This window comes from Patagioenas fasciata, chromosome Z, assembly GCF_037038585.1.
Source record: "Patagioenas fasciata isolate bPatFas1 chromosome Z, bPatFas1.hap1, whole genome shotgun sequence".
In the NCBI taxonomy this organism is placed as follows: Eukaryota; Metazoa; Chordata; class Aves; order Columbiformes; family Columbidae; genus Patagioenas; species Patagioenas fasciata.
Window position 1 is genome coordinate 59,089,168 of NC_092560.1, and position 27,609 is coordinate 59,116,776.

The window sequence follows — 27,609 nt, forward strand, 5'->3', positions numbered from 1 at the left end:
AAGTGGTATCTTGATGCAGTAAGTGAAGAATATTCATTACTGTTTTGCTTGTCCCTTCCCATGGGACCTTTTTACTAAAAGACTTCTCAGACAGGTAGAACTCCCTACTGCAACTTACGGTAATGGAAGGAATAACTCTAGAGCTTGGAAAACTGGAGATTCTAGCCTATTACCTTTAAGTTCAGGAGTGAAAAGAACCACACAGTTCATCAGCATCTCATTGTATTCACCCATCTTCTCAAAATCCTTCTGGTCATCCCTGGCGTTACCACCATCATTGCTCCAAACCTCTGCATTAGTTCACGAGTATTGCTTCCTGATACTGGGAATGGTTCAGTTACCTGGCTAAAACATCCTTTCTCAGTGTAAAGTGCTCCATTTTTTCCATATTTGTGATTGTTTGTCCGTTTTCTATCATTTTAGAGGCAGTGGCAAATCAGTTTTGCACGTGGGGTGGTTCTTAATTATACCCCTGTGTACAGGACTGTGTCTGATTTGAGCAGTGTAATCTTCTTCTTTGTATCCTTGTGCTTTATAAAGGAATCTAGAAGCTATGAGGGGCCTTAGTCAAGCAAGGTCCCTAGTCACAGAGCATGAAAGGATTCTTCCATGCTGCTACATGGAGAGTTATTCAATATCAAGAAATAGAGATGAGTCTGGAGGTACCTAGAATACTAGCTTGAAGTGGTAGATTGCTGTGAGTTTGGAATCATTGGTGCTTCCGGAGGTTTGGACCTAGAAAATCCAAAGCACAGATTTGCATCCTCTAACCATAGGGCAAGGAGGAAATTCTCAGAAATAGCTCCCACAGAAGTCACTGGTGCGGGAGGAACTGGGGGCTCACAGAGCCCCCAGCATTCTGGCAGCCAGCCTCTGAAGCTGCCTCTGGAAGGGTCTCTGGGAGCACTTCTTGCTTCCGAAGTATCATATGTTAACTTTTTCCAAAATGGGTTTATTTCAGCTTCTGCTTTTGAAACAGACATTTTTAGTTGCATTTAGTTCTAGGCTTCCATTACCTCTGTTTGGACTTTGCATAGCTAAGAATTCCATCAGCAAAGGACCTGAAGGGAGGTTGAAACCATCTTACATTTGTACACTCTGTTCCGTACCTAATACGAAACAAGTGAATTAAGCACAACTACTGTCTGATCTTCTGTGCATGAGAGCACGCATCTCCTAGAACCACAGCTACTGCTGAATAAATGGTTTTTCTTATGTGTTCATACTGGCTGTTGGCTTGGAATGGTTTCAGCGGTGTAAATGCAGGGAACCAACCACAAAGCCTTTAGAAATCCTGTTCTTTGCTTTTGATACAAGAATACATGTCCATACAGTGTTTTGGTGCTTTGCAGACGTGGGCACAGTATACAGATGCTATTTATTCAAGTGCTAGATTTATATACAAGTTCAGGCAAATGCAGATGAATCATCACAGATGCACGTCCCCAGAAAATACTGTTTAACTGTTATCTGAACAGAAAACATGCCATTTGCAGCAGGGATGTCATAATGAGGATTGATCTTTGGACTTTGGACTATCATCATATTATTCTAAAGGTTATTTGAGACATAAAACATCACAAATAAAGTTTTTGTTTGGGGGGTGTAAATACTCAGCACTTGTGTACCTGTGTCTCAGGTTTTGTTACTAGTTGAAGCCACAATCCATAGTTAAAGCTAGTGTATTTTGCTGCTGAAATCAGCGTTCTCTCTTGTTAGCATTGTATTCTGAAGTAAACCATGAATATATTTAATTTGTCAGCCTATTTAAAACAATCCAAAAAAAGCTACAAAAAAATGCAAGTTTCTGAAAGATTTCTGCTTAAAGATCTTGAGTGTTGAGTTTCTACTAGTTATTTGTATTCCTTAAATTATTTAATTGAAGATGTAACAAAAAAACCAAACCTGATTCAGAGAAGGTAGGGAAAAGTGTGACTGGGGGTAAAGTAAAAGCTTTTAATAGGTTTCTTTTGAGATTGTCTTTGCATATGCTCCATTTTTATTTGTAACAGATTTAGGCAATGATAGTAATTTTAGCAAATTATCCTAAGTTTAAAATGCTCTTAAATTCAATAGGTTATTTTTAGTATAACTTAAGAATATATCTAGATATGCTAATCATACATATGTGTAGAAAATTCTTCTTATATCCAATAAATTGGCATTTTTGTGTCTATCTAGTATATAGGGGGAAAAATGCTTTTTAGATGTCCTCTAAATAGTTGACTTCAACCAGAGATAGCTTTCAGAATTGTTCTTTACTTTTTTTAATCTCACACTTTAAGGATGTGGCTGTCAGATGGTATCTGTTGCAACCCAAAGTACTTCAGAAAACAGAGTGGGGAAGAGTGGAAGCAATAGTAGCAGTAACTTATACGACTGGTTGTAGTCTTGTATTAAAACTGATATCTGATTTCAGTTTCTGATTAATTTGTTGGAATAAATTAAAGATATAAAGCTGTAGATATTAAAGGAAAATATTTTACTGTGCTTTCATTGCATGCATTCAGGTACAATGCCTCTTTTTCTATTCTCATTGTTTCACTTGTCACTCAAAAAGAAATGTGGTTTTGCTCACTCTGGGATTGGATGTGATGAGCCCCATCTTGTTTGTCCAGCCTGGTGCTGGCTGTAAGAATCTTCACCTGGAAGTCTGGTTTTCTCTATAACAGCTGCTGCTGTTCTCATGTTGCCCCCGTTTCTTCCAGTTGTAGGAGAAGCACAGGCTTATATAAATAGAAAACGCTGGGTGAATGAGACGTGGAAAGCAAAGTATAACTGAATGTTTTTGGCATCTACCTGATTCTTACTATTTTTTTGAACAAATTAACAGAATGTAACCAAAGAAATCTAACACACCACAGTACATTTTTGTGTGATAAACTCTTACATGGAAAGAGCTGATAGATGGAGCCGCTCCTCAAAGCCTCTTTGCTTCCTTCCACATACATGCAAATCTCAGTAGTGCTGTTGCACCCTCATCAGTTTTCTGTCCTCATTCTCATCTGTCTTATTTGTCCCAGACCCATTAAAACATGACCTTATGTATCTGTATTTGAAAAGTACTTATCCACTTTAAAAATCTTCCACTCTCTCCATCCTGATAGATAATGCAATATTTAATGTTTTACAGTAAACACGCCTCTGTACTTATCTTCCAGATCTCTAGTACACTCCCCTTTTTCTTGTCTCACACTTGCATTTGCCAGTACTGCGTGCTCTCTGTTGGGAACAGTGTGTCCATGCTGATTTGCCAGACATCCTATTTCTACATTCAGAACAGTTAGGTATCACTTGCAGTCTGAAAAGGGTACTGTCTCGTGGCCACTGGAGATAACAAGGGTGGAAGAATGCATCTGTTCTACAAAGCAGTGTGTAAATTTTTTTGTGGAATATGTGTATAAGTGACTGTATTCCTCTTTGTAAAGACTTGCAAACCAAAAATATTGGCCAGGTCTATTATAAAGCTAAGTACAAAGCTCAGTTGCAAGTGTTTTAGGTAATCTTTTGTAAAGGGCAAATTTTTTTAAAAAATAAAAAAATTGGAAAGCTGTACAAACTAGAAATATTAATTTGTAAAGTATTCACCACTACCTGTGAGGAGTTGTACAAAAAGGCTTCTGATGATTTTGAAATCTTGTCTAGACAATTGCTTACCCTGGTATCACACAGAAATGCTGAAGGCAGTTTTGGGTTTTCTTTTGATTTTGCTTAATACTTATACTTAAGGGAAAAAAAAGGGGGGAGGACAGGGAGGGTGAACCCACCACAAACAAACAAAGAACTAAACCAAACAAACAAACCCCGGCAGCTCAGTTACATAATGGTGATTATCATCATGTGTACTTTATTGATTCATTGCGAATTTTTAGCATTGCGTGTACATACTTTGAATTCAGCGGCACATAAAAGTTGTCTGGCAGTGAAATATTTAGCTTCAGAGAACTTAAGAGCATTTCTATAGGTGATAGTGTCGCTTAACCTCAGCTGTCTTTCCTGGGAGTAGCCTTGTGCGTGGGTTGCCCCAGGCCACAGCAGATCAGCATCCCTTCCTGTCAGCTGAGGCACTTCCATTCCCCTCCCTGTTGCGTAAGAGGTATTCCATATGGAGTCAATAAATATGAGGTGCAGGTGCTTTAGGAGGAGTGCTTATGAGACATAGGTGCATTACAAGGATCCCTCTAGACATGGATGAGATCACTGTTACCAAGAAGCACACGAGCAGGCACATGTGTAGTATCTTTTCAGGGGGATATGAAGTGTCTTTGCAGGAAGAATAAACCTTATGAAACTTCTGCTGGCAGTTTTGCACATTGGAGCAGCTGTTCTGGTCAGACAAAAAGTCCTTTTTAGCCAAGTGGGGTGTCAGATAAAGAGGTTTCTAGCAGACTTTTAGAGAATAGCATGGAAGTGTTAACTCCTGTACGAGAATGGATTGAGCTAGTTGGTTTAAGATGAAGTGGCTACTGCTCTGTTCCACCTGCTCTTATAAATCACTGTAGTTAGAACAGGGCCAGCAGAAAAGCACATGTAATAGCTCAAGTGGCTTTGCAGTTTGCAGTCCAGCGCACTAACATAAACTAGAGTAGATTTCAATTTACTTTTTAGCGTCAGTGGTGATTTAAGCAATGTGTTCCACTCTATGGTTAGTAGGTCAACATTTGTGGTTTCTGTTTTAATTTGCCAGAATTTCCTTTCTTCTATTTTCTGTTTTCCTTTTTTAAATATGACTTCTTTTACCTTTAATACCATCCCTTTCCTTATTGCAACTGTTGAAAGCTTTTTTTATTTCTTTTAAAGTCTTCTGTACCAGTATAAATACACTCTGAGCCTCTAATTATGGTATTTTTTTCTATGCCACCTGCAAGCATTTTACCTTTTTAGCTGCACAGTTAATTTTCTTTAAGTTACTCATTTTATGTAGTTTCCCTTTTTAAAACTTCATGCTATGTGATGGACTTTTGGCCTTTTCTCTTCTCCAAAGATACTGAATTTGCACATGCTTTAGTCAGTGTTATAGGCAGCTCATCTGTTGCTCACGGACTCAGCAATCAAAATTGCCTCTTTGTACTGGGTCTTCTAAACAATTGTTTCAAGAGCAGATTTTTATGATGTCCAAAAAGGAAGTCGGCATCAAAACTCAATGAAGCTTTCACAATGTGAGTATGAGGAGCTTCAGTCTTCCATTATTACTGCATTCCTTGTCCATGCAGATTTGGGCTAGATGAATGAACCATTTCTTGTGGTTAATACATGGATTCAAAAATTAGGTAACTTCGGTTTAATTCATACATGTACCAGTCACCCTCTTGCAGTAGTACTTGCTTAATCCTGTAAAAGGCTATGAAAAATTCAGACTAGTAGTGACACTGACATGTCTGTGCAGCTATATGTGTTGTAACCATTTTTTCCCAAGTAAAATTGTTCAGTAAAACACAAATGGATGCAAAAATATTTTAGCTATTAAATTATGTAAATATTGCCTGGTAATGTAAGTTACTGCCTGCATTTTGTATTTGTTTACAACAGATTAATCAGTATGGGTTGGAATTTTTTGTGTTGGTGAATTAGGTATTAAAATTTTTTATTTGAATGAAAAATAATACTTTAAATCAGCTTTTTTTCATGCTGAGTAATAGACAGAAATTACTCTGTATTCATAGACTGCAGTATCTGTTTTCCTATATGTCATACGTTCATGTGTGTCGTGAACTGGCTAAATGATGTTCAGTATTAGAACATACAAAAGCTTTCAACAGGACCTGGTTATTCAGCTTACGTAGATCAATTTAGTAACATCAGTTCCACGCTGCTACGCTAATTTACACCAGCTGAGGTTTTGGGCACCAATCCTTTTATTGTGTCTTGACTTTTCTAGCACGTAGGTTAAGCAACATTTGATAACCATATGCTTAGTGTATTGTGCCAGTAGAATAGGACTTAGAAGGTGGAGTGTGGGAAGAGTTGGAATAATTGCATACGTGTATTGTTAGATTTTATTGACTTCAGAATGTGGCATAAATACAATGTCAGCTTCTCTATAAAACAGGGGCCCCATGTGAAATCAAGACATACAGTGAGATCCTGCAAAATGGTAATAAAGAAGTCATAAAATTATGTGGATTTAATTGATTGTATTTTCTCCTGAGGTTGTAACTTAAAAATTTAGCAATCCCAAAGTAAATACGTGAAAATGCAAAGCCAGTATGTAAATGCATGTCTAATGTGTCAGACATCTGAAGCATGTTTGAGTCTTTATATTTTGCTTTGGCATCCATGAACAGACAGAAAGCTTTTCACCATTTATCCAAGAGGGGAAAACAAAAGAGCTCCTCTTAGGAACTCACCCCTTTTGTGCTAGTGCCATTGAAGGGAGCTGTAAAATAGTTACTGCTGGTTACCTGATTATGCAAGGGCTGCCTAGGTGAGTGAGTATTCAGAGAATTTCAGCTTCCTTTGGATATTTTTGTGATTAGTGCGCATCCTCTTAGGAAGTGTGGTAGGGAATGAATGTGAATGGTGGTCATCGGGCCAGAAGCAGCTAGAAAAACAAAGGCGGATGGAGAGTGAGAGCATTCAAGTGGAAAACTAAACTGTATAAAGTCTTGGACATCTGATTGTGTCGGTTTGTTTTCATATAGTTGTTTCATCTCTTGATGTAAAAAATAGTTCCTGCTTAAGTCTGAATAACCTTCATTGTTTTCAGAACTAAATGGCATCTCCTGAGTGAAAGAGGGGAGAAGTGATAGTAAATTGGAAAATATTTGTATCTGCAAACTTCTTTCTGGGAGTTATGAAGTTGTAGAGCCCACTTACAAAGCTCTGGGCTTTTGCAAACTCCATTGTGGTGTGAAGTTTAAATAAGGAAATATAGTAACATACCACGGTGTACCCCTTGAGTTGTAGAAAATTACTTTGGTGCTACTTCTGGTTTAGTTATTATTTGTAAACCAGTTAGTGTTATTTTGCTGTATTTGGATTAGAGACAAGTCAAGGAAATCTTTTTTCTCTGTAGATATGAACGACGTAGCTCTTACGTGAATATAAACCATTGTGCTTCCATAGCATTATCAAAACTTCCCATTTCAGAAGCCACTCCTTAATGGTCACTTTAATTTCAGGATACATCTAGGGCCTATTAATGTAGATACTCTGAACTGTCTGTTAGGTGTGGAAAATGATGAAAGAACGTTGCTGATTTTGTTACATTTTGATTACACACCTAGACATAGGAAAAAATAAATTTTAATCAATGTTGGGCGTCCACATAAGTAATTTATCTGCAGAATTTGTTTTACTAAATCAATTGAAGCTGTTTTACTGCTGAAATAGAAGTTCTATCTTGGAACCTGCAATCACTGAAATGTAGCTTAAAGTCATTTTGTTTTTCTTTGTGAGAGGCCACCTTGGTAAGCAATGTACTACTTACCCACAATTGCACAAGACTCAGCACTAGTCTGCTTACTTCCACCATTTCCTTATGTGATTTTTTTTCTAGATATTTTATGCTTTTACACCCAAGTTCTCTCCTTTCAGTGTAATCACCACCTTTTCCTAACCATTTCTTCATGTGACATAGCCTTAATTCATGAGGCTATGTAAGTAAGATTGCAGACAGACTTCAGCCACCTGAAGGGTCTGATGGCAAAAGTCTTCCAGTAGAGGGGGTGTGGTGGACATCCTCTGGCTTGTGTGTCCAAAACCTCTCAAATTACTCAGCCATATTTGTCAGCTTAACACCAGCAGGCTGCTGCATCATCTAGTTGCACTGATACCTTGCTTTGTTGTATTTCTATGCAGCTTCTGCTTTCTTCCCTCACTTAGCAGTCAAGGAGGCTGTTGCTGAAACAGGGAAGAGAGCTTTCTTACTACCCTGATCAGTGCCATTAATTCAATATATTAATGGGGGTAAAATCAATTTGGTGTCACTTCAGCAGCTGGACACATTGCAATATGTGCCTTGTAGAGATTAGTGTTTGGGTTCTGATCACATATAACCATGCTAACTTATCAGATACTAATATGGCACGGAGATAGCAATGCTAAAAACTAGGTATGAAGGTATTAAAATAGTGTTTGTTGAAGTCATGTTCATATCAACTTGTATGTTTTCTGAAAGTCTTTTGAAGGGGAATTAATACTAAGTACCACACTTCATTTTCAAATGTTTGCAGGTTGTTATTGATACAATTCTGCTTTGTTGGAAATAGATTTTTAAAGGCCTCACCTGCATCTTAGCTGAGGAAGCAGAAGTTCCCATCTCAAAACAGCAGGTTTTTTTCTGATACTCATTACTAAATGTTTGCTAAATGTTTGCTTGAAATTCCTTTCTAAGAAATAAGAAACCCTTCCTGACACATTGTGATGGTTGAATTCTGATTTAAATGAGTTGATACAACTGCAGTCAGTTTCTTCTATTGGAATGCATTACTAGATAAAAAAATCTGTTGTATAGACATTGCAAGAGCTGCACAGAGACGTTGCAGTTTATATGGGCTTTGGAAGCCTTTTTTTTCCCTTTCTTATTTTATTGTCCCTGCACATGGAGCCTTACACCGTATGGCTCCAGTTGTCTGCCTAGGATCATCGCTGCCTACCACAATGCGAGTAACTGTTCCTGTTGTTGTGCCTATTTATGGCTAGGTCTGTGACAAAAGAAAATTAAGAATATTTGACAATAATTACAAGGAAAAAGAATGGGCAAGCTAATTTAGGACTAATTATTTCTTTTGATATGTTGACAACAGCAAGTACTGGTGGATATAATTTTGGATGTAAAACCTGAATGTCTATTTTGACAAGTGAAGCATGAGTAGACTTTTGGATCAAATACTGTCAAAGACTAAAATTTTGATGAAAACGGCAATCTGTGGACTGAAATAACCTGCAGACTGCTGTGTTCTCCTAAGAAGCATCAAAAATATGTTTTGATATTGTACTTGCTATTTTGAAAAGTGATTGGAGTATTCTACTAATGAAAATCTTCTTTCTTAGTCTTTCTGTGGGTCTGTGTTTCTGCCCTGACAGTGGATGTAATTAGCATTAGCAGTGACTGGTCTTTCCAAGAAGCTTTACATTCCTCAGTTATTTTGTGAAGGCTTATAACCACTTTAAAACTTGCAATTCTGTATTACATCATATTCTTACACCTCCTTGCTGCACAGTTGCTGCAGAAGTAAAAATGGAATTAGTTTAGTTAACAGGTTTCCTTCTTTATAGGCATTATTTGATATTGTTATTAAGCTGAAGTCTGCTGGAACATGCTGGATTTTGAACAATCATAGAAACCATTATGTCTCATACATAATACTTATTACCACCCTAATCACATTAATGTGCTAGTCTTCTTCATTTGACTAAAACAAACAAACAAACAAACAAACAAACAAACAAAAACCACCACATACACACACAAAACCTGACTGATTTTGGAAGAATTTTTGGTTTTCTAGTGTTTCAAGGTCATTAAGAAACCCTCTGCTATACCCCCACCTTTGGCTGGAATGTGTAGAATTTGTACATTTTTGAAAGTTCATTTGTATAGTTAATCTGGTGACAAATTCTGCATCTTAAGTGATTACCAATAAGAGTATGATGAAACATACAGCTTTAACATTGAAACACAAGCATAACCTAAAATTTCCTAGTTACTTTTGCTGTTTTCACTATGTTTCTGAACACTCGTTTCATGTGCTTTGTTCTTTGCCTTAAGTTCATATAATGCTTCCCCAGACCTCCCATGCTGTTAAATATATGAGTAGAATGGTAGCTTCCAAGCAGGCCACTCACCCCTAAAGAAAACACTTTCAGGTCACATCATATAACCTATACTATAAGAACAGCTGCAGTTAAGATTCTAAAATTGAGTATCCTGATCTTTTTACATGGGTTTGGTTTGGTTTTTTGATGGTTTGGTTTGGTTTGGATTTTGGGGTGTTTGGTTTTGTTTTTATATGATAGAGTGTTATCTTTGTAGTATATACATTTGTCTCTTTTTTTTTTTTTCCTTTATAGATAAAAAAATATTTGGAACTTGAGCCACTTGCACGTGGAAAGCGCTGGATTCTTAAGCCCTGCTCCTTGGATGATATGGAGGCAGTAAAAGACAGCTTCTCCCTTCTAATAAACTTGCTTGAAGAGAAAGACTTCGAACCTTCAAGAATGTGAAACACAGGAGAGAAGAATGGTTCTCCAGGCATCACTGTACCTGCACATTCTGCTCACAGCTTAATTATGGTGTGGTATCAAGACTGTGCTGTGGTATGTTATTCACACACAGTTACTGCAGAATGTTCTTTTGTTAAAATAAATATTCTGTGAATCAGGTACACGGCTATTTCCAGTAAAGTTGTCTACACTACTGAAATAGGAAGTTCCTCTTTGTTTACCACTATTTCTGTGCACTGCATGTTGCTTTCTTGCGTTGCCATAATCCTTGATGGGAGATATTACACGCACAAAAATAACGTAGTCTGTAAAGAAGGAATTCTCCTGCTACCTTGTTTTTTAAAAAATAACTAATGTCTTAAGGATTTGTGGGACTAATTTGTATTAGCTTGTTTACTGACCCTGCAGTATAGAAAGCACAGCCAATGAAAACCTTAATAAGATACGTTAAATGCAAGCAGTTTCATGTTAATGAAAAAGTTAGTCCTGAAGTTTTACTGAGTGAGAACGCAGTTGACAAGTTAGTCGATTCCTCTGCAAAAGTCACAGCATAACCTTATGAAAGGCAGAACTGTTATTTTGCTGGAAGTTTCCTGAGAGATAAATCAGTGAACATGTATGTGGATAACAGTATTTGGGAAAAATAGGTAACATAAATAGGTGAACTAAGTAACAATATTTTTAGAAAATATTAAAAAGTTGGACAAAGTAATAATTTTCATTGAAAGTAGTTAGGAGAAGCAAAGCAAATGTCTGTTAATTCAGCTATGGAGGCTTTATTACTAGTTAGAAATGTGACTGATTTGAAATAAGGTTTGCTTCCTTTATCACTCACTCATAGAGGACTACTATTATCATAACATAGCCCAGGCTTCTATATCGTAACTAAGGCCCTTCCAGTGTTTGTCCTATAAGCTTCTCTTTTCAAGGGATTATAACTTGTTCTTTCAAATTTCCTCTGGGCTAAATGTTACTTAGAATACAAATAAGTGTTCATTGGAAACAAGATTCATAATACATTTGGAAAAAACTCATTTGATTCCAGTAACGCAGTGCACATTTCCTTTTTCCAAGTTTTCCCCATTGTAGGCATGAAGTATTTTGGCTGCCTTTTGTTGATTTTTTTAAAAAACTTGTAAACCAGTCTTGTCCATTAAAGACACATGCCAGGTCACTGGTTCACCACAGTCACAACGGTATGTGCAGACCAGTCGCTGGACTGGTGGACACCTTGAATGTTGTGCCTTGTGCATTCAGCTGCCCATGTGCATGAGTGTCTGCAAATGCAAACTATAGTGATGTGTCAGTGGTTCCTCATCGATTCTGCTTGTGTTTTGAAACTTGCAACTCCTTTTTTTGAGGGCTTTAAGCAACATATCTTTCCACTCTGAGCATTTATTTTGTAAGTTTAAAGTTTATTGTAGTTTCTCACTACGTTATTTTGGGGATAATAAAATAGCAAGGATCAGCTTTTAAAGGCTCATAAAAGCCATTTCTCTACTACTTGCAATTATACTTTGATAAACAAAATGTTTTTATAGGTATTTTGTTTACTTTTCAGTTTCCTTGGATTTCTTGCATTGCTCCTCAGAATTATTTTTGCCCGAATGCATGTCCTGATGGTCACTATTTTAACTTCCTTCCTATTATCAGAAAGAAGCTGGGAAAATTGGTGAGCTCCTTGTTTAGTTTTGTGATAGAATAGGCAGAAAGCCTGAAAGGCATCTCTTCGTGCTTTGTTTTTCTTCTCTTTCCTGCCAGGTCAATTGCCTCACTCCTCATACTCTTGGAAATGCCCAAGAACTGGAATTGTTCATTTTAAAGTAGAGAAGCCCTATGTTGGTTCTGATTCTCTCTGCATAGTTTATACAAGACCTAGCTGCCCATCAGTTTCTCCTGTGTGGGTTAAGGAGGCTCCTGTCCCTGGCTTTAAAGAGGAACTGGATCTCATTTAGAGTTCCAAACTCTCTTTGCTGATGTGAGCTTAGAGACTAGAGAGTCCTCAGATTTCCACAGGGGCCCCAGATTTCTGTCCTGTTTAGCGACAAGAACAAATAACAAGTGGTGGGGAGGAGTGAGAGAATTACTTCCCAGAACAGCGAAATTTCCCAGGGCAGACAGTCTGGGGAGGCAAAAAGAGGGTTTCAGAGCTTTTACTGTTTTTTCAGGGAGCGTAACTTAGAAGATGAGAGTTCTGTGAGTCAATGAGAATGGCATAAGCCAGTGGCCACTTAGACTAGGACTTTTTGATGCTTAATGCTTTTTCTTTAGGAAAATGCCAACTGCACAGGAGCAATGATTTTTTTTTTTTTTTTTTTTTAGAATTATTTTGAATAAGCATTTTCTTACTAACATAGAAATCATTCCTCACCACAGGTTGAAACAATACCTCATAACTGCTTAAAGCTGAGACCAATGCTTAACTTTACTTCGAATGTAGTTCTTCTGTGGTTTTGTGTTGTGGATGAACTTAATGGATGTGTACCTTTTAAATGTCTTTAAACACTTTCACCTTTTTATGGAGGGATTAAAAATGTTCAGAGCAAGCAGCTCATGTCACACTTGCTTGTCTACAGTGTTGTTGAATACCATGGCTATGGTAGAACATGTCAGCACCATGAAGTTTTTATTCAGATGGCAGACGACCAATCTCAATTGTTTCTTCTGTTTTTTTTTTTTCTTCAGTCTTTTCACATGCGTTTATCATTTAGGTGAAATAAACTGGGGCACTAGGCTCTGCGTTCCGTGCAAGTTCATTAAGGAAGAAAAAGTCTTTTAAAAAAAATATATTGTGCTTTAATGTTCTTTAGCCATCTGTTAAATGACTTTGTGTGTGGACGTGTATGTGCCCACATTGGGCTTCTTCTCAGACTTGTGGCTGTCTGCAGTGTCTCAGCCGTCAGAATGAAAACATTATCAATCAGTATCCAACAACAGCTGGTTTTGACAAGCTTCTGTCTGCTGCCTAATGCTTTACAACTTGTCAATAAGACCTCTTTGTCTACCCGCTCTGAGCTGATAATCTTACTGCTTCCATGTTGTGTCCTGTACTTGTACTTCTAGCATTTATATGGGAAAAAAAAAAGAAGTTAAATCTTAGTAGGTTTTGATATTCTTTCTTGTTGTATAATGCTTCACGTGTATCTTAGCTTGCCTCTTCAAATGCTCTATACAAAAATCTGTGATGTATTATTTCATTTTTCTTGCATTTCATTATATTTATAGAAGTTGCAGATTTTTGTATTAGTTAATACAGTTGCCTTTTTGTAATGGCAATTAATTTATATTACAAAAGTTTGTATCTTTACTGTAGTTGAAAGTATTAGTTAATTGCCATATTATTCTGACTTTATACTAAAAATACAGTGTCTATACACAGAAGTTGACCCATTCAAGTGGACAACTGCTGACATGAAGAACTTGTACTGTTTGTGATTTATACATGATTTCCACTTCCAAAAAAAATAAATAAATAAAATAAACACTGTGTAGAGTTGAGTTGCTAAGTTTGGATTTCTTGAGTAGTAGCTAGTTTGGGAGTATGGCATATTACCTTCATTTGGAATCTTTGAGAGCAATTATTTTTGCCTAGATGAAAAAAGATATTACTTTATAATCACTGCTAAATTATACATAATTACACATTTACCTACACATATATATAAAATAGAATCTTCCAAAAATGGCTGATTTATTTCCACAGCAAGATGTTGTTGCTTTGGAAATATATCTGAAAGATATTGCAGGTTTATTGGTGGAACAGAGATTGGAATGATCTTTATACATTCATTCCATAATGTTAAACTGAGGGACATTTTTATATGACTAGAAATTATTATTAAACGAAGTGATATTGCAAAGTACATATACCAAAATAAAAAGCTATTGAAGTTTAGTGAAGGAAAATACTATGGGAAAAATAAAATCTTGCTGAGACAACTCAATGATATCCATTATCAAACATGGTTTGAATAGAAGAGGCTCACAACACAAGTTGTTCGCAGCTGATGGGAGTACCGCAATGCTGAGCCAGATTGAAGTTGCTAATTCAGCTACTAAGGTATGTTGTTTTCATTTTATTATTTTTATATCTGCCTCTTACCAAGATTAGGATGGAAATTAAAGATTTGTAAAGTCTGAATTTTTTAAAAATTCTTTTGTTTTGTACAAATAGGAACTGAAAATCTGCTAATCATGCCCCATTTGATAGGTCTTGAAAGAATTTTCATTAGCTCATTAGCCCTTTGACCTAATAGTTCAAACAAATAAAAACATCTGCTTGTGTCAGCTGTAGAGTTAGTCATCCAGGGCCCAGGTTAACACAAGGATGAGAGGGAGTCCTGTATCCTACGTGAGAACAAAACCCATACCTTATTCAGTATCTGCAGATGAAAAGGACTGCTGAAATCAAGTAGGGTTTCTGAATTCTGTTAGGTGAAGAGACTGAAAAGGATCATTACCCTTCTCCATCCTCAGCCCTCATGGGTGAATGGACTAACTTCATTGTGTGGGCCAGGCTGAAGATGAGTTCAAATTTAACTATTTCTGAGACATTTGTGTTTAACACAAGCTGCTTATAATGTACGTTAGCTTTTATCACAGCTATATTTAGGGAAGCCAAAGTGTGCTGTATATACTGCTTGTTCATTCACCAGATTTCATAGCAAAATGTTATATGTGGTGTTCTGGTGGGATTTGATGGGGTATATTCAGGACAGTCTTGTTTGTCAATTGTATGTTTGTGCACCAAGCATGTTCAACACTTCCATTTGTGATGTCTTAAATATGCCTTCATTTTTTAATCACTGAAACTGTCTAGAAAAGGCCCATATTCAAATGTGGATATTGGCAGCAACAGTAGTCTGTGCAGCTCCAGTTATCTGTGGCAATAAGATGGGGAGAGATACTGTAATCATCTGGTTGCCAGGTTTACAGTAAAGCCAAAAAAAGCTGTTTAGCAAAAGGTCCTGTGCTGGTTTGGGATGATTACGGAAAATGAAGTGTTGAGGGTGTGAAGAGGAAGCATGACATAATCCATGCCCAGCCATACTAGTGTTATGGGAATACAGGGACTTATAGCCTGGTTTTGGTAAAAAAAAAAAAAAAAAAAAAATATATATATATATATATATATATAGTAATGAAAAGTTGAATAAGAAGTTGTTGTATGGTTCATTTCTAAGCACAGAAGCGTATCCTCACACATGAAGAATCTGTACGTATATTTAATAACTTGCATACATGCTAATAAATAAGAGGTATGAATTGTATCTATTATGTTGTATGCAATATAAGGAAGGCTGTTCACCATTCTTAATTCTCACCATTAGATTGTGTGCTAAAACTGACAAAAAATACAGCAATCAAAGCATTTCTTTGTTACCTGTCACCTTCAAATAGCTAAAAGCTGTTGTTCATTTTAATTACCATGCCATGCAACTATAAGTTATTGCATTTCAGTGTGCACTGGAAAGTATTTGCATCTGCTAAGTAAACCAAGACAAAAATAAATCCTTTTGTGGTTTTGCAACTTCCATGTATGATGAGCTGCCCTCTTTCTATGCATACATTTACCACTGGAGTACAGAAGCCTCATAATTTAGCTTTGCTATAAATTACTACTAACTAAAATGCTAAATCATGGAAATCCCAAACCAAAGATCTGGTATTGTCTAAATGCATAGTTGCAAAGACAGTGTGGAGGACAGAGCAAAATCATGACTTGTATATATACATATTGCAAAACCAAAACAATTTTAATGGCCAATCACACAGCAAAATATTCGGTATTTTAACAAGGTAACACTCTTGGATTTGGAAGGTTGATAGATTTTTCAGGATCAAAAGGGCATTTAGTGAGAAGTTTAATTTTATGGCAGGTTATATTTTGGGCCTGTCAGCTTTGACACAGTCCCTTAAAAGCAACAATTCCTGCTGTGTATTAAGGTTGGCACTCTAAAAATTTCTTATGTAGAAATGAATCCACTCTGCATTCTGTTAGCATGTGTTAAAATAACATTTCCTGTCCTGTGTCACTTAATCTCGTTTACTTGAAAGCACATACCCATTTTCCGCTACTGTACATCTTACTGTTTTTTTAAAAAACCTTCATGTACATCTCATAGCAGGCTTTGTGTGCTACTATGTTCAAGACTATATCCTCAGAGAAGTTTATGCATCCAAATTACAGTATTATTGTATACCTCTCAAAGACCTCATTTCTACCAGTATCAAAATTGAGTATATTTAATACTTATAACAACAGATGTCTGTTAGCAAAACTACAACAGAATTACTTAATTATAGCATTCCCATGTGTGGTGTCTTTGTAAGACCTAGAGATTTGAGATGCAACTGGGATTGTATGATTTAAAATTAACATTAGTTCAACTGCTGTATCTGGGAAATTACTTTTTTAATTTATCAGTAGAATAAACAATGCAATCTCATCATTGCCTCCATATTTACCTTGCTACAGAGAAAAAATGAGCACTTATTGTCAATAGTGTAGCTTATAACAGCCTTAGTCCATCATTACTAAATTGCTTTGTTTGCCAGTGAGATAGCTGTAATCCTCTCTGGTTTACACAAATGTGTTAGTTAAAGTTGAAAGCCTTTCTTCAAGTAACTGAAACTAAGGTTACTTTTTAAAAAAAGTGCTAATTGCCTTCCCTAAAAATATTTTTGTACATGATCTGCAGGAGTGTGACTGATGCAGAAAAGTTCACTATTTACCTTTAAAATATAGAGCATGACCTTTTGGTTACAGTAAATACAGTACTGCGAGTCTGTTAAAGTCATCACATATACTAAAGGTATTGAGACTATTTACCTCACATTCCTCCCTATTAGCTTCCACAATTAACGTGATCCACAGCTGAAAAAATAATTCTAGTTGTCAGTGATAAATGGGGTGAAATTGTCAATCACTGAAGTCAACAGTATTATTTTTAAAAGTTATTGCAAACAAATGTTTACCCAAAGATAGTGGTATGTTGCTGAGACTTTGTTCCTCAGGGTTCTCTAATTCCCTTCACATGGCAATCTGACTTTAGTGCTCACTTTCAGACTAAACAGAGCTTTTTTGCTTTTCTTTTTTTCTTTCTTTTTTTTTTTTTTTTTTTTTTTTAGTGTGTGTAGCATGGAGAGTACCTAACACTCAAGCAGCAGTGTCTTTAGCAGAACCAGGAACATTCCTGGCAACTCTGGCTCTGACATCTGAGGCAGAACATTAGCTTTTTGTTTATTTGTTTTATTTTCTTGGTATGATGTGCAGACCTGAGGTTTTGGTTCAGGCCTGTCTCCACTGAGAGGTGCCAGTAATGTAGGAATCTACTATTATGGACTATATAAATATTTTGTCTATTTTTAGTGCTTTCTTTTGATCTCTGAAGAATTTTAATATCAAGGTCAAATATTGTGTGGTGGTTTCATATGTGGATATATTGGTGACCTAGACATTAAAGAAAAGGCATACAGTGTTTGTAGAGAAGAAATCTCTTGTTTTTTCCATTCTCAGTGCTGAGGAGAAATATTATATAAAACTGCTCTGGGATGGTGAATCTTGTTCTGGTTGCTTGTGAGAAATTCAGCAGGCAGTTTTGCCTTTAGGTTTGGGTCACATCAAATGGAAGAGTAACTTTTTTTTCTTGTAAGTTCGGCATTTCATACTACCTGGATACTGGTGATTAGCATGTTCTCAAGCACTTCATCTGTGAGAACCACTTCACATCTAACCAGATTGAGGCCTGAAGGAGGTGGTCATTACTAATAAATGTTTCCGCTTACTGATTTGATCCTTTAAATTTCTGCCTGCATGTAAAGTTTAAAAAAACCCCTTGGTGTTCATACCTGCTTTTACCTTCCTCCTGCATCATGCGAGTGTGTCCTCAGAGTGATTGTTGGGGCAGATGTGGAGTTCCCCTTGCACTCAAAGGGATCAGTTCATTCCCAGTTGTTCCACATGAGACACCATATTGTGACATCTCTGCATGAACACCCATTTCTCAACATCTTCTTGTATTTCCATATTTGCATATTTTGGATGGTAACTCTCATTCATGCAATAACTGATCTTCAATTATGGGGTTATCTTTTAGTAAAGTAGGGGCTATTACAGGAGGACTAGCTCTGAGGTTTTGGTTTATGATTAAAATTACAGGTTATAATGCAAATAGTAACTAGTAAATGTACCTGTTAGTCAATGGGTTTGAGTATAACTAAAAGCCAATATCAAGCATGTCCTGGTCCAACTGATACTGAAAATGGATTCTCATTTGCTGTTCTCAGAATTAAACCTGAAGAAGTTGCCAAAACCAGATGGCCAGTTAAGCGAGAAGAGTGTATTATGTTAGCCCAGTGTAACTGGAGATATTGGCTATCGTTGTGAATGGCACTGAGACCTCCATCTCTCTGATGGGAAGCAGGGAGAGCCATCTGCCTGAATGTGTGACCTGTAGACCATAAGATATGTAATACACCCACAACAGAGCTGAGGGGAAATACCTGTTTGAGGAGATATTGATAGCGGGTCTACCTTGCCAGGTCATGTTGAACCACATCTTTGTACACAGAGGGGTTCACCAACCTAGTGCCCCTACCGTGGGACCCCCTGCCTAACTTGTTACAAACTACACAGTGTTCAAGAGCCACAAGCTGGCCATCATCTTTTCAAGATGATTAAACAAATGGGAAATGGGAAAATCTGTAATGGTGGCAAGCCTCCACACCTGTCATGCTGTGCTACAATTTCAGTCTTTGATTGTGGGTCCCATAAAGGTGTCATTTTTTTCATGTTATTAAAGCAAATACAGTTACTATACTAAATTTGTCCTTTCTGAAGGGAGCAAGAACAAACAAGGAAGGATTTGCATATAAATTGAACCTGGATGTGGGGGGAAAAAATCACAGCAGGCCTGCTCGGCAGACAGATGAGGCGGTGAGGAGACATTATGAAGGAACATGGGCTGGAGCTACCCTCCTTTGCAGCCCTTTGCTCGTGACCCTTTGAGGAATGTCTCCCAACCGTCTGTCTGAAAGATTCATTTGAATGAGAGGCAGTTTGGTGCACTGTCATCTCAGGCAGATCAAAGCCCGTTCCTCACTTGGCTGAAGGAGACATGCGGAAAGCCTCCCCTCCCCCAGGCAAGGCATTTCCCCTGGCACCAGTCTGACCTCCCTACTGCCTCTCTCAGAGTACCCCCATGTAATGTCAACTGTCCCCGATGTGCCTTCAGGCCACCCTCTTGCCTCAGCAGCTGGAGGACCTGTGTCTGAACATGGTGGTGCTCCCCTTGGGGCCGGCAAGCTGGCAATCGGCTGCAGCGGAGCTGTTTCATCCCAGGAAATGTGTCAGGGCACCAGTGCAGATGTTTGTAGTTCAGAAGAAAAAGTTGTGGCAGACAGTACATTTCAAAGCTGGTTCAAGTGGCAACAGAGTTGGTTCTTGGGCATGGAAAGCCATTTGCAATGTATCAGTTTCCCACTGTGATTGTGTTCCTTTACACAATGTTCTCCTTGTGTTTCTAGGGACAAGGGGAAGAGTATTTCTCATTCATAAAAACGGTATTGAAAACTTTGGATGTATATTGATTTTTCCCTGTGACTGAGTTTTATGCCCCAAGTCACTGCTAAATAAAGTGTGCTCCCATGAAGATCAGTGGTGTGAAGGAAAGAGGAGCATGTGGCCCTCTCCAAGAACTCAATGAGCACCAAGCTCACACATTGATACCTTCAGCATTATGATTGCTGAAAGGTCCCTGCTCACCAGCATCCTGAAGCAATACAGCCTTTTGACTTCAAAAGCGAGCTTTGGTAAAGGAAGAACACATAGATAGGGACAATAAATTCTTAAATTTTAGTATGGACCTTCCTTCCTTGACTCTTTAAGCCTCTCCATGGAGCTGATACTGTTTTGCTGCTGATATGGACATATCAATAAATATATGGGGGTGGGGGTTCATTAACTTCTGTGAAGTGCACTGATACACCAGAATGTGGGATTTTCTGGTGGCTGTGTGGCTTGTGCCTTTACTGGCATGTAAAGTCTATAACCTCTGTGCTGGCCACCTTCCACCCAGAGACAGAGAGAAGTTACTAAGTAGTTTGGGTATTCCACAGCTACCTCTTTAAAAGACAAAGAATTACTGCTGGGTAACACGGAAACTAGAAATTTTACCACTTCAAGCAATCAAATTTTGGAAAGTTTATGACCTGGTTTAAATGTTGAAAATTAACCTCTTTGTTGGGTTTGGACTACTTTCAGCCCAGCAAGTTTGGTAGTGAGTAATTGATATGTAAATTAATTTTCTGATATCACTAGTAGCTGAAGAGTGTATCTGCAAAATACATTACTTGCAAATGAACCTCTGGACCATTATGTTGGCCTCACTGACACGGCCCTGGAACATACTGTTTAAATAAGGAAAGATGCTGTTGTACTTTATTTAATGTCATTTTTTTCTACATCATGTGCTTTAAATTCCTATAGATGTAAAAAAAAATTGTAGTCTGTTTCTCTTTTTTAGGAAAACAATGGGTTTACAATTGGTTTTATAAATTGAAGAATGCTCTAAAGTGGTGTATCTTCCTGGGTCCTCATTTTCAGCTATATCACAGGTTGAGAACCAACTTAACATTTACAAATCCAGGATATAAAAATCAATAGAGGTATGTTGCATTGTTCATTAAAATTAAACTGGCAAAATCCTGTCTACATGAAGATACATCTTACTTTTTAAAAAGTCTTTACAGTAACAAGTATAGCTGGCATCCTAAATTAGAAGATAAGGGTGATGTCAGTTCATCTCCTTAACTATTTTGAAGAGTTCTCTGTGTTTCAATATCTGACGTGTTTCAACTGTAAAAGAATAACTGCTTAGAGTTTGAGCTACCACAGTCATGGCTGTTGCTGAGTATCTACTCCTGAAACATGACAACTCTTCTGCCTTTCAGTTGTGGTTCAAGATTGAGCCAGAAATATTAATTTAATTTAGATGTTACTGTTTGGGCATTCAAATATAGGATTACCAGCTTTTTACTTGGGTATCTTCCCCCATAGCCACAGAATTTTTTTTTTTTTTTTTTTTTTCCACTATGCTATTTAAATTTGAGAAAACAATTGAAAGGATAATGAGGCAGGAAAGCTGACTTCCTTCTTCCAGGCAAAAAAGAGAAACTACTTGGCAGGTAAAACATCCTGCTACAGAAATCCTGGTGGACTCATTCAATTCTCACAATTATTAAACTAGAGGTATTAAGATTTGGAGGACATCACCAACTGTTCTAGTCACAGTGCAAGATCAAATTTCTCTAATGTCCTATTTTTGCTGACTTTTTAAACCAAATAGCCAAACCTTTACTTCTGACCACTCCATGGATTAGTAACCTAATAATAAATAAAAAGTTCAGGCTTCTGAAATTCAGTAATGTATGTGAATATATTTTTCCCTACAGTATTTGATCTTTGAAGAATACAGCAACATTTTACCTTTTTTTTAATCAATATTTTAAAATCTTTTTACTTGCTTTATTCATTGCTAATTTTGCCCTTACGAGGATTTTTTCACAAACAGAATAGACTAGACTATTTCAGTTTGATGGGACCTACAATGATCATCTACTCCAACTGTCTGACCACATTAGGGCTGACCAAATGTTAAAGAAAATTATTAAAGGCATTGTCCAAGTGCCTCTTAAAAAGTGACAGTCATTGACCACCTCTCTAGGAAGCCTGTTGTAGTGTTTACCCTCTTGGTAAAGAAATATTTCATAATTTCCAATCTAGACCTCCCTTCACGCAGCTTTGAACCACTCCTGTGTGTTCTGTCACACGATACCATGGACTGCTCCTATAAATAGCAAAGATGCTAGCTTTTGGATTGCAACTGTACAAACTTGTTCAGGAAGTATGTTGTACTGAATCTGTTACATCAGAAACCTATTTTTTCTTTTTATCTACATCTGTTGCCCAGTACTGACCCTCATGGTATGCCCTCTCAAGCATTTCCCTTGCATACAAGATTCTCAAAAGCAAACACTTTCAGATATGTTTCTGCATTCCTAGTGAAAACAAGCAAACAAACAAACAAAACCAAACAAAACCAAACAAACAAACAACAACAAGCAAAAGAGAGAGATGCAAGGGAAAAAAACCTGTTCAGTAAGTTTTCTCAAGAACATATTCAAGTTTTCCAGATGCATCATTATCCTGGGTAACTAGACAGATGTACAGTCAAGTGAGAGTGAAGATAAGCTTGTTGGATACCACCACTGACTGAGATATGTAGGCCTCCATATAGTAAGGTAAATGCCATAATTTCTTTACCATTTTAAAGTTTTCTGTGATGAAAGTTTAGCCCTATCTGTGGTTACAGAACACAGGGAAAATCTCTATGTGCAGTTTATAAGTTAGCTTTTTCATTGAATCATTTGTGTGATGTTGTAACTGGAATACATAAAATATTACAACATTTATTTCTTCTTCAGAATTGCTGAGATTTTTCCTCATCTGCTGAAATGACTTGCTCACACTATGCAGTGTCTGATCTACATATTCGTATTCTGTGGTTAGGAAATTCAGAGAAAAAATCTTATCAAAGTAACTTGATTATGGAGTGCTGAAGGGAAGATCGATGTAGATGCTCAAAATGGCATCAGGAGAAAATGTTATGTTGAAAAACAATGAAAAATATTACATTAATGTTTCCAAAGATGTAAATGTGGGATTCTGTTATCAAATTTACTTCAGTGTCAGATATACTTACCTATAATTGACTTTATTTTGAAACTTTGTTGTCTATCCTCATTTCTCTATCTGCTTTTGTAACACATCTTTCCCAAACAGCACATGGTCTGGATTTCATTCACAGTAAAATTCACTGTCCTCCTGCACTTATCCCGAGCGTCAAAATTAGGGAATAACTGGCCCACCTTCATGCTAAAGTAATGATCACTCCTCTTACAGGGACTTACAGCTGTCGTTTCTCAAAGTTTTGGGGACCATGGTGCTCATGTTCTCACAAAAAACCCTTTTCCCCTCCATCTTTGAATTCTCTTCATGTCTACAGCAATTGCACAGCATGGAACAAGCCTCCTGTAGATGAAAAGCCTTCAATGGATGAGAAGATAAAGCAGAAATGTTTGGAGCAAGAGATCATTTCCACAGCAATGACTGAGTGCAGGGTAAACTTAGCAAATCTGTACAAACTGACTAGAAGGGATGATGGGTATCACCTTCCCTTGCTTAGGACAGATGTGTTTCAGAAACAGAGAATTAATTTATTCTTCTAGCAGTTGCAAAACAACCCCCTGATCCTTGGTCATGATATCGCAGGTGTAGGCCTTGAACTCATGTTGAAGAGGTGAATTTCTTCTCTCTGGCTTGCCTCCTTTCCCCAGAGCAGGCAGGTTTACTTTTTTTTTTTCAACTCATAACCATTGTGTAGTTCTCTGAGTAGGTAGGTCTGATGCCCATGCAGGAACTTTGACTAGTTCAGTATATTGATCATCATCTTACCTATTCAGCTAAAAACATAGAAACACAGTAAAATTTCATTAATTTCCCTCTTCAGTTATTGATTTTGAAGACCCTAAAAAGGGCCCTAACATCCAAAGCACCATACCTCCTTTTTGTACAGCTGTAGTATCTATGAGGCCCAGGACAGCCTTGAGTGGCTGCAGGCTACATCTTCTTGATGGAAGGTGATGTCTGTGGCACAGTTTAGCACAAAAGCTGGCTAACATCACAGCTTAGCTCCTTTAACAACTTGGCACAATGATAGTAGCTCTGATCAGAGCATTGCTTGAGAACATCTCAGAATAATTCTGGGAAATGTTTTCTGAATTGTCTGGTTATCTCAGATTCCCTCTACCCCTTCCAAGTAACTGGAATTTTTCTAGGAAAAAGGTCAGTTTTTAGAATTTGATGTAGAACTTAGTGTTGGGAGTATTAAGGAAGTGGTATTGTCTTTCAAGCCTGCCACTTACATCTGGAGCTTCCATAGAATCTGTATTGACTATCTGTTAGGAGCTGAGATCCATCATGCTGCTGACATTCAGGCTATCATCAGATTAACAATTGTTTACAGGCATATGTAACAGTTTGAAGTTTGCATGTTTTTACAAGGCAACTACTACATGACCTGTAGCTAACCTGTGTTGCCATCCAGACAGAACAAGAGTTAAAACAGGTGAAGCTGTGTCAATGTTTCCCCATTTTTATCTGAGTTTTATGGAGTGCCCTTGAATGTGTTGTCTGTGCAGCACTAGCTGTTAGTTCTCTAGGGAAGACATTTCATCTGATATAATGGTAGTTAATCTGTTTCTATCACTTTCTATCACTTTTCCTCCTCAACGCTATAGTTCTGTGTTGTTGGAACATCCTGACTTATCATCATTATTCTCCTGTGACTCTCTTTTGTTATCCAAATAGCTTTAGAAGCTCACAAAACTAAGTTTCACAACAGTGAGGAGTTTTTTCCTTCCATTTTGCGTGAAGGGAGATCAAATCCAGAGTGACTTTGACTTGAACATCATCTAAACTCTGAAGCAAAGCTGGTGTTTGAACATAAGCTCTCACTGTAGTGCTTCCCCTGTGCAACTAGGGCCTTCCAAAGATGAGACCACCAAAGCAAGGTTGTAACCCTTTCATTTTAAACTTCCCCGAGCACTTTCACTTTGGTAGCCCTACCAAAATTGTCTGGTAACAAGGGACTTGATTTCATGAATCACAACTAGCATGTTGTACCTTGCAAACAGTTATGACTCTCTTCTGCAGATGTCTCAGAAAAGTCAAGGTGGTGTCCCTGTATGGCTTGGATTTTCATTTAGTGAGAGAGTCCTTTTGGGTAAAAGCCAAGTTTTGCATTGCAGTGCTATGGTTTTATGGAGACGATGTGTGTACAGCACTGTAATTTCACCGAATACAGGAATGGTATACTTGAACCTTGGCTCATATTAAGAAGGAGATTGAACGATGGCTTTCATGAAACACTGATTTTAAAGAGTCTTTTGTCTAAGCAGTTCATAGATTTTGGTTTTGTCTGCTTGATATGTTCTGTACAAGAAAGGATCTATTGGGTGTAGTTCATTTCTTTCAGCTGTAACTGAACATTCACATGTATCTTTTGAACAATGTGAACTCAAGCACAAAGATAAGATATCTGTTCACAGTTTAGAATCTGTTCTATAACATATTTCAAACACTTGCTGTTGGATTAAATTATACTACCAGCTCTCTCAGATTTATGAATAGTTCATGTTGTTGTTTAAATGTATTTTAATTTCTTTACTATAATTCATATACATTATTTTCTAGTTTTCAGGCAATAAGAAGTTCAGATTTGCATATTAGCTAAGTTATATGACTGTGTACTGTGGTTCTCAAATTTCAGACTGATTCTATTTAAACCAAATGGCTTCCTGTGGCTATTTTAGCCTAAAATATTTTGAACTACATTAAATTTATCTACAGTTTTAGTGGAAAAATAGTGACAGGGATTAAAATTTTCTTAAAAAGTAAGTTAAGTAACTTATTTTAAAATGAAAACATACTTACCAATAAGATGTGCCATAATTTTACATCTCTTCTGAAAATGGGGGCTGAGCTTGATGACCTTTGAAGATCCCTTCCAACACAAACTATTCCATGATTCTATGATGTATCCATCTGTACAGTTACCCCTGACTCACCAGAGCTGAATGGTAATTGAGCAGTGGTAATGCCACACAGTGAATCACCAGAGCCACTTCTTGAATACTATGCTTGTTTTTTCATTAGGTCTGTATCTATCTGATGGTCTTCATGGTCTGAAAGGACTGCATACATATGTATTGCAGCAGATGCTTGATTTAGAAACGTGGTGAGAGTATATACCTAGTTTCTTTCTGGAATTGTTTTCACCATACTACTTCATACAAGATTAATTTCCCTCCATCTTATTTTCCCTGTCCCAATCTTTTCTAATACAATGCTTTGGGATGTGAACCTGCAGGCTCTATCTGGTTTCTTTGGTAGTGGGTTTATGGGCAGAAGTGTATTTCTGCACTAGCCCCCTCCCTTGCTCTTCATCTTTAGACCCTGGAGTTAGCACCAGTGCCATAGCCTCAGTTTCCACTACAGCAATGTAGAGGAACAGTACTGGGAAGCAATGTTTGGACTAAGAAGCATATCCCTTTCTCAAAGGAACCCAGCCTAAATAATCTACCACACTCTGAAGTTTTATTAGCTTCTGTCTTACTTCGCAGTTTTCAAGCCAAAATAAACTGGTTCTCTGATTAAGTGTAGCCTTATTGTAAATCTTCTAACAGTCATCTATCTTCTACAGCCTGCACACTCCATGGTAGCAAGCACAATCACACAGCCTCACTGAAAGGAGATATGTTTGCTGCAGATTCAAAACATATGACACAATTTTTGAGCTATTTCATTTCAATTTTGTGCTGTTATCATTTCAATTAAGAGGTTGCTGCTTCTTTTGTTCATGGAGACAAAAGGAAAAAAACAACACATAACAGGCAGTCCCTGGTTTGCAGTATTGAAATAGATGAAGCATGCTTAACTGTCTTGACTGTATCAGTGCACTCAAGCTCGATAAACAAACTGAAGAGGCCTCTGACCCTAAATAATAATGTTAAAAATGCCTTCTTGAATTATATTGAATACGAACCAACTCTGTTTTTAAGAGGTTGTATCTACTCTGTCTTCAGTCCCATTTCTCCCCTCACATCCCCTTGCTGCCTTTCCATGTTAATTCATTTAAACAGCGTTTCTTTCTGCTCAATTTGCATTCAAATGACTGTCAGGGGAATTTATGGAAATAATATAAGTGCTTTTATCATTGTGTATTTAGTCACATGTGCTAATTTTCAAAAGATGAACTTGTCTAGCATCTTAGCAAAAAAAAAAAAAAAAAAAAAAAAGGGTAAGAATCAGGCACCAAAGCTACAAAGCTAAGAATGCCCAAACCAGTGTGGGTGACAATTACAAACAAAGCCAGAAGTCCAAATTAATGATTTCTTGGCTCAAATTATATATCTTTGATGTTTTAGATTGCATATCCCACCCAGATACTTTCTGCTTCTTCATCATCCTTTGTCAGCAAAAATACCCATCTTTAGATCCAGCATACAATGGCATCTCCTTCTTCTTTGTCTTTACCTGGAAACTTCACTTTGTGTGGTGTTGTTTTTCCTTAGTTGGTGTTACAGCAATAGCAGGACACATCTCTTTTTCTCTTGATTAGCAAGAACTGCACAAAGGCCACCATGAAACACCAGTGGTAACCTATGTGGATTGAATCTCTGAAAGCTGGAACTGCCCCCCTTTCTTCTCAAAGTGGCAATCAGCAGATTCCCCAGTCTCCACTGTATTTGATAACATCTTCAGCGAATTCACAGCCAAGACAATCTTGATTTTGACGAAGCCTGGCACCAATGACTTAT

General features: G+C 37.4%; 1 protein-coding gene across 5 annotated transcripts in view; it reads left to right on the plus strand.

Annotated features, from left to right (window-relative positions):
* ARL15 (ARF like GTPase 15) overlaps positions 1-13,665 on the plus strand; it is a 230,005-nt gene extending 216,340 nt beyond the window's left edge. For 4 of the 5 annotated variants that reach the window (XM_065861012.2, XM_065861013.2, XM_071802094.1 and 1 more), the window contains one exon: positions 10,015-13,665. In XM_065861012.2, coding sequence (XP_065717084.1) covers positions 10,015-10,167 — 153 coding nt within the window. In that variant the 3' untranslated portion in view covers positions 10,168-13,665. The remainder of the gene's footprint in view (positions 1-10,014) is intronic. The other variant, XR_011736435.1, reaches the window with a different exon arrangement.
* The last annotated feature ends 13,944 nt before the right edge of the window (positions 13,666-27,609 follow it).